This window comes from Terrapene carolina, unplaced genomic scaffold, assembly GCF_002925995.2.
Source record: "Terrapene carolina triunguis isolate 2854851 unplaced genomic scaffold, T_m_triunguis-2.0 Scaffold210, whole genome shotgun sequence".
NCBI classification, from domain to species: domain Eukaryota; kingdom Metazoa; phylum Chordata; order Testudines; family Emydidae; genus Terrapene; species Terrapene triunguis.
Genome location: NW_020664561.1, coordinates 44497822 through 44503821, shown reverse-complemented (window position 1 = coordinate 44503821; position 6000 = coordinate 44497822). Strand labels below are relative to the sequence as shown.

The following is a 6000-nucleotide window of genomic DNA, read 5'->3' as shown; positions in this document are numbered from 1 at the left end:
CCAAAACCCGACCCTTCCCCCACCCTCCCATGCAGGGGGCCCGTAACCTGAGCCCTGCCATCCAGAGCTGAAGCCCTCAGACATCAGCTTTGGCCCCGGGTGGCAGGACTTCGGCCCTGGGACTTGCAAAGTCTCAACGCCAGCCCTGGCAACCCCATTAAAAAGGGGTCGTGACCCACTTTGGGGTCCTGACCAACAGTTTGAGAACCACTGATGTAGAACATAGATAAAAATTAAATATATTAATTTTTAAACCTGTAGAAGCCGGTGGCAATCAGCATCCCACAGAATTAGGATTAGGCTCTGTTTCCTGTTCTGATGTTGTCACTATCTTGCTTTTCAGCGAGATGGTCACCCACTGCGTGCTTCAGATAGTATGTAGCAAGTAGTACTTATCATGTGAACTTCCAATAAACTGTGCTGAGGAAAATGGATACAAATTTGGAGAGAAGGAGTCAGTGTTCATGGATGCAGTTATTCTGGACTGTAATTTTTTTCTTTCTAGTTCATCCTACAGCTGGCTGCTTCTATCACAGAAATTAATTCCTTTGCATAGCTGCCTAGAAGAAAGTACATAAAGAAGATCTGTTGCTAACCAGCCACATATATCTGAAGTGCTTTCTACCTGTGCCTGCTATCCTGGGAAGCAGGAATGCCAAAGTTACACTTCAGCATTTATGGTATGTCTCCTACTGTACTACAGTAGTGTTTATGTAGTATTTCATAATATCAGAACTGAATTTATTTGTTCAAACATGCTACTTTTGAATGCAACTTTCGATGCTAGTTGGAGCAAGTTACATGCAAAAGCCATATGGTACTGCTAAGGTCAGTCAGAAACATTAAATGATACAAGAATTAAGATATTTATATTAGCTGTGATTTAGTTGTAATCTCACTTTTAATAGGTTAATGATTATTCTACTTCGCTTACGTAGTCTTTTGGTTTTTACAAACTAGGCATGTATCAACTCAAGTTGGCTAATGGTAAGCATACTGGTAAACTGTCTACTGCCTAAATGAAATGTTTATATCAAATATAACAATTCAATGAAAACACTTTAGAAGAAAAATAATTCTCATTTTGAGTTATACAATGAATTTCCATATATAAAGCAAAAAAATACTATATATTTGCTCTAATGCTCATTCATTATATGTAGTTGGACCAGCCTGATGCATATCTACTCCAGTACTTCCTTACATATGTGTCTAAATTTTAATTAGGTTTTCTTCTAATGTGCATGTGTACTTTTAATATTTTATTTGCAGCCAGCTTTGGCACCAATTAAACTTGTAGGTATTGGGGTTTTCTTCTCAAACTCTTTTTTTTTAATTTAAATATTTAAAAGAAAAAGCAGGGAAGCAGAAACTATTAGAACATGTTTCATTTAGGTGCATTAATTTAAACTGATAGTATGGCCCTTTTTTGTTTAATTCTACACATTAAACAATCCCCAAGCATGATTTTCAGCATGGTAAGCTGATGATCTAGCAAAAGCCTAACAGAAAATTGGTGTCATTTAGTCCTGTAGTTTAAAAGTTATTACTCCTTTTTCTATCAACCAAAACATAAGTGAAGAAAAGATCTAGACCTAGAATGACAAACATATAGCCTGGAGGTAGGATCTAGACCGTGTCATGAATGTAAGTGGCATGAGGGACCTTCATAGACCTTGGAGTGTTGGATGGGGCTTAACCCCCACCAGCTGCAAGGCAAGAGAAAGAACCCCAATTAGTCATGCTTTGCACCTGGGGGGTAATTAATAGCTCTGCCTCCTTTGGCCAGGAGGCAAGAGGAAGCTTGGTTGGAGAGTACTTGCAGAGGAGACAGGTCTCTCTGGCAGAGAGAAGCCCTGGGATAGGGTTTAAGAGCTAGGAAACAATGGAGGAAGAACATAGGAGCAGGTTAGGTTCCTGCAGCGGAAGCCCTGAGGTAAAGTCAATAAGGGAACTACAATGAAGCTTCAGAGGGGTAGAAGGACATTAGTTTGAAGACTTCTTTTGATTTTTATTTGATTTGTTTGTGGTAGCCTGGAAGAAGTTTAGACTTTCATGTGACATGGCTGGAGAGCCAAACCACTGAACATCAAGAGGGGATTTGGGGGATGAAACAGGCTGGGAGAGGCCACTGCAGGTCAAAGGAAGAGCCCAGTAGGGGAGCATTAGAGACAAGGCCACTTCAATCAAAAATGAGATGGTACTTATGAGGTGAGGGTGCACTACTACAGAGTGTAAGCCAATATCAGTGTCTGTGAGAGTCTGAAACAGTGACTATGAGGTGTGAATGTTCCTGTCCTCTGTTAATTTTATTGGTGTTAACTCTTAACAGCTAATGGGAAAGGGGATGGAAGTGAAGCCTTCAAGGGATGAGAATTGCAAGTTGCTGCAAGGAAAGAAAGCCGAAGGACAGAACAGAGAATGCATGCAAAGAAACAGAACAGAAACAGGTGGCCTAAAGGAAAGTGGGTTTTCTCACTGAATAATGACAGCATATGAAAGTTATAAATAAAAGTGTAGTTACTACATAAACTATATTTTTCCCTTATACAAACCTCCCTAGTGTCTAGATTGAGTAGTGTATGAAGTTATGAATTTATATCCAGGACCATAAATTGATATGGAATCTAGTGATCTCCTCTAAATTAATTTGACACCCCTCCTGCTCTAAGCCATCATACTTGTTAGTAGAAAGGAGGAGCAAAGATTACTAATATTTTTTAGATGCACTAATATTTTTTAAAGTTCTCAGATTCCACAGTGATGGGTACATTATAAATAGTTTTGTGGGGCAAAAAGTGTCATTTTAACAACCTGAATAGATGGTACTTTCCCATCTAATTCTTGTAGCCACACACAGTAACACAAGGTCACAGGACATTTTATTTTAACCCTCTCTTTCAAATAGCTATGAGCAATCTAAAAAGAAGTCAAGTTAAATCATCCCATCTTCATTTTAACCCAAAGGTTTAGTTCAGAGATATTGGTTCAGCCACTTGAGTGAGGAAAGGATGAGGAATTCTTGTGTCCCCTCCCTCCCCACTCACTTTTTTTTTTTTTTTTAAATCTCCAGAGAGTACAAGGCCCGAAGGGACTATTGTGATCATTGTCTGACCTCTTATATAGCACAAGCTCTAGAACTTCCCCAAAATAATTCCTAGAGCAGATCTTCTAGAAAAACATCTGATCTTCATTTAAAATTCAGTGATGGAGAATCCACCACAACCCTCGGTAAATTGTTTCAACAGTTACTTACTTTCAGTGTTTAAAAAAAACTATGCCTTGTTTCCAGTCTGATGTTCAAACTGTCAACTGCAGTATCATTTATTATTCTAAGGTGTATGCAACCAAGTCAAATCCACTGTACTAAACACAGTACAATAGATAACTAGGAAGACAGTCCCTCTTGCCTTAGAGAGATTATAATCTAAGAAAGGAAGAAATCTATAGTAGGGTTTAAAGCAATGAGGAGTATATTTCAAATTCAAGTTTTAAAGTTATATTTGTGCATCTAGTACAGAAAAGTTCTTAATTTCTAGGGCATGGAAGACAGGCACCTTCTGTTCCCTAAATGGCTGTTTTGGAATAATTTATATACTCTTCATTAGGTAGCTAACTTAGTTCTACAGATCTGGCACTGGCCGGACTCTTCCTCACTACACCACAGTTAACTGTCACATACTATTATTAGCTGGCTGCTTTCATGGGCTCCATGCTATAAAATGCCCCAGGGCTTTAGGGCCTGAGGCCCAGAGCACAGTTGCTCACAAAGCATACGCCAGTGAGTTCTCTCCGCGTGCCGTGGGGCAGAACTTTGTGTGGGAAGAGGCCCGGAAAGGCTGGCTGGGGGTGAGTATTTTCTGACTGCTTAGACGACACTAGGGTGATAGGTGCCTTCCACATACCTGAGGCGCACTGGGTATCTACCTGCCACGGCCTCACCTCTGCCCAGCATGGCAGGTGCCACTTGCCCACGGCGCGCTTTGTTTCGCTGCACTGGTCCCGTGCTTGTCTCACCGGCCAGGCTTCCTTGGGTCACCTTCCCCCCCTTTCAAGTAACCATGGCTGGGAGGCCGGCCCCGGGGGAGCCTGCCCGGGAACGCTTTGCTCCCGAGAGCCCCAGGTTATTTATAGCCTGTGGTGCTTCCAGCCCGAAATAACCCAGCCGCCGTGGCTGGGCGGGCTGGCCCCATGCGGCGCGGCCGGGGGCTTGGCTCTGCCCCAGGCGCGCTGAGTCGGTCTGTGCCGGAGGGGAGGGGGCCGCGGCGGGCCCTGCCTGCCTGCCTGCGTGTGTCGGGACAGCTGCAGCCGGGCCGGGCGCGCCTGGAATGCGGGCGCGGGCTGCGCACCAGGACTTTTATGGAAACTTGCAGAGCCGGAGGCAGCGGCGGCAGCCAAGGGGCGCTCAGCAGCAGCCGCCACAGCCGCGCCGCCGCTCTCCAGCGAGCCCGCCCGCCCGCCGGGATTAGCGTGAGCCGGAGCCGCGGGCAGGACCCCCAGGTAAGGCGCTCGGCGGCGCGTAAAACTCCTCCGGAAAACTTCAGCGGGGTCGGCGCGGCTCCCGCTCCGCGCAGCCAGGGCGTCGCTCTCCCAGCCCGGGGCGCACGGCGCAGGGTTTTCCCCACCCAAACCATGCCCAGACCGACTCCTCTCCTCCCCGTGCCCTGCTCCTCTGCCCCGTCCTGCGGCTCCCCCTTCTCCTCTCCGCCGCGGGGCCTGGCTCCGCTTCTCCCAGCCCGCCTCCCCTCCGCCGTGAGCCCCAGCTGGACTGTCCCCAGAAGCCTGCTGCGCTGGGGCTCCTCGTGCCCCTCTCCCGGGGCTCCCCCTGTCGCACCCTTGGCTGCGACGTTCCCAATCCCTGGCAGAGCGTCAGATAGTGTGCGATATTAAGGCCAGAAGGCGGCACCCCGTCGCCCAGCCTGACTCCTGCGTATCACAGGCCACCCCCAGCACCCGCACCCTAAACGCAACACCTGAAACGTGACCCAAGTATTACACAGCCCGCGGGAGACCAGGTCCTTGCAGTGGCAGGGCACTGAGTCAAAGCGATGCTGTTTCGTTGTGATTCAAAGGGACACCGCTGATTTGTGTCATCTCGCTGGGGCAGCCCCCCAACTTGCCCCTCTCAGGCTTTGAAGCCGCTTGAGCAGCCCAGCAGCGCGCACACAGGGCTAGACAGCAGGAGAGCTGTGTCAGACACTAGCTCAGCGTTGGGGGACGCCAGCTGGAACAGTACAGGCCTGAGCAGTCAGTGTGACTGGACTGTTACCATACAAATGAGCTGCGCCTGGTCTGAGGGGGAGAAGTGAAGCAAGTCTTATGCACTGGCCTATGTTTCCTCATCCACAGCAGTGTGTGGGGGGACCCTGCCCTTTCAGGAATTTAACCCATTCCTGTTGAATGACTTGGGTTAACCTGTGTTTGGGATTTTTTTTCTGACTCCCAGATGTCAGGCTACAGTGAAAAGAAAACCTCTTAATACTTGCAGGTGTAGAACTGATTGGAGACTAGGGAGACATCCACTGGAAATAAGATGCTAAGCTAAAAATAGTGCCATGGTTAGTGGTGACAGAGTTCCTGGGTGAGGGGGTGGAAGAGCTGTCATCAGCCTATATCCCTAAATCTAACTCCGCAAACCAGCACTGCACTCATTTGTTTATTTTTATAATTGTGGTCACTGCTGCTTGCTTCACTTTCACTAAATTTAATAAAAGGCACCTTTGGATAACATTACTATAGACATAGCAAAAAAATGCTTTGCTACCGAGCTCCAATAAAGCACTGTTTTAGCCATATGTCCCCTTCTCTATGCTTTATGCACAGAAATAATTACTATCTATTTTACTTAACTAATTTTTTTTAAATAACAATAAATAATGGATGTGGGGAAATAGTTGACCCGTGAAGAAGGGCTTTGAGATTAATAGCAAAATAACTTATGACATACAAATGAAGAATCAAGAGGGCCTACCTGGAAACAGTGATGAGTGAGACAGATAG

The 6000-nt window shown here is 46.2% G+C and overlaps 1 protein-coding gene across 11 annotated transcripts in view; it reads left to right on the top strand.

Moving 5' to 3' along the window:
• Nucleotides 1-637: 637 nt before the first annotated feature.
• Nucleotides 638-6000, top strand: part of LOC113405005 (nexilin-like) — a 43594-nt gene continuing 38231 nt past the window's right edge. For 8 of the 11 annotated variants that reach the window (XM_026655717.1, XM_026655724.1, XM_026655727.1 and 5 more), the window contains exon 1: nt 638-680. In XM_026655717.1, coding sequence (XP_026511502.1) covers nt 653-680 — 28 coding nt within the window. In that variant the 5' untranslated portion in view covers nt 638-652. Of the gene's footprint in view, nt 681-3755; nt 3850-4417; nt 4501-6000 lie in introns of those variants that run through there. The other 3 variants (XM_026655720.1, XM_026655719.2, XM_026655721.2) reach the window with 3 other exon arrangements.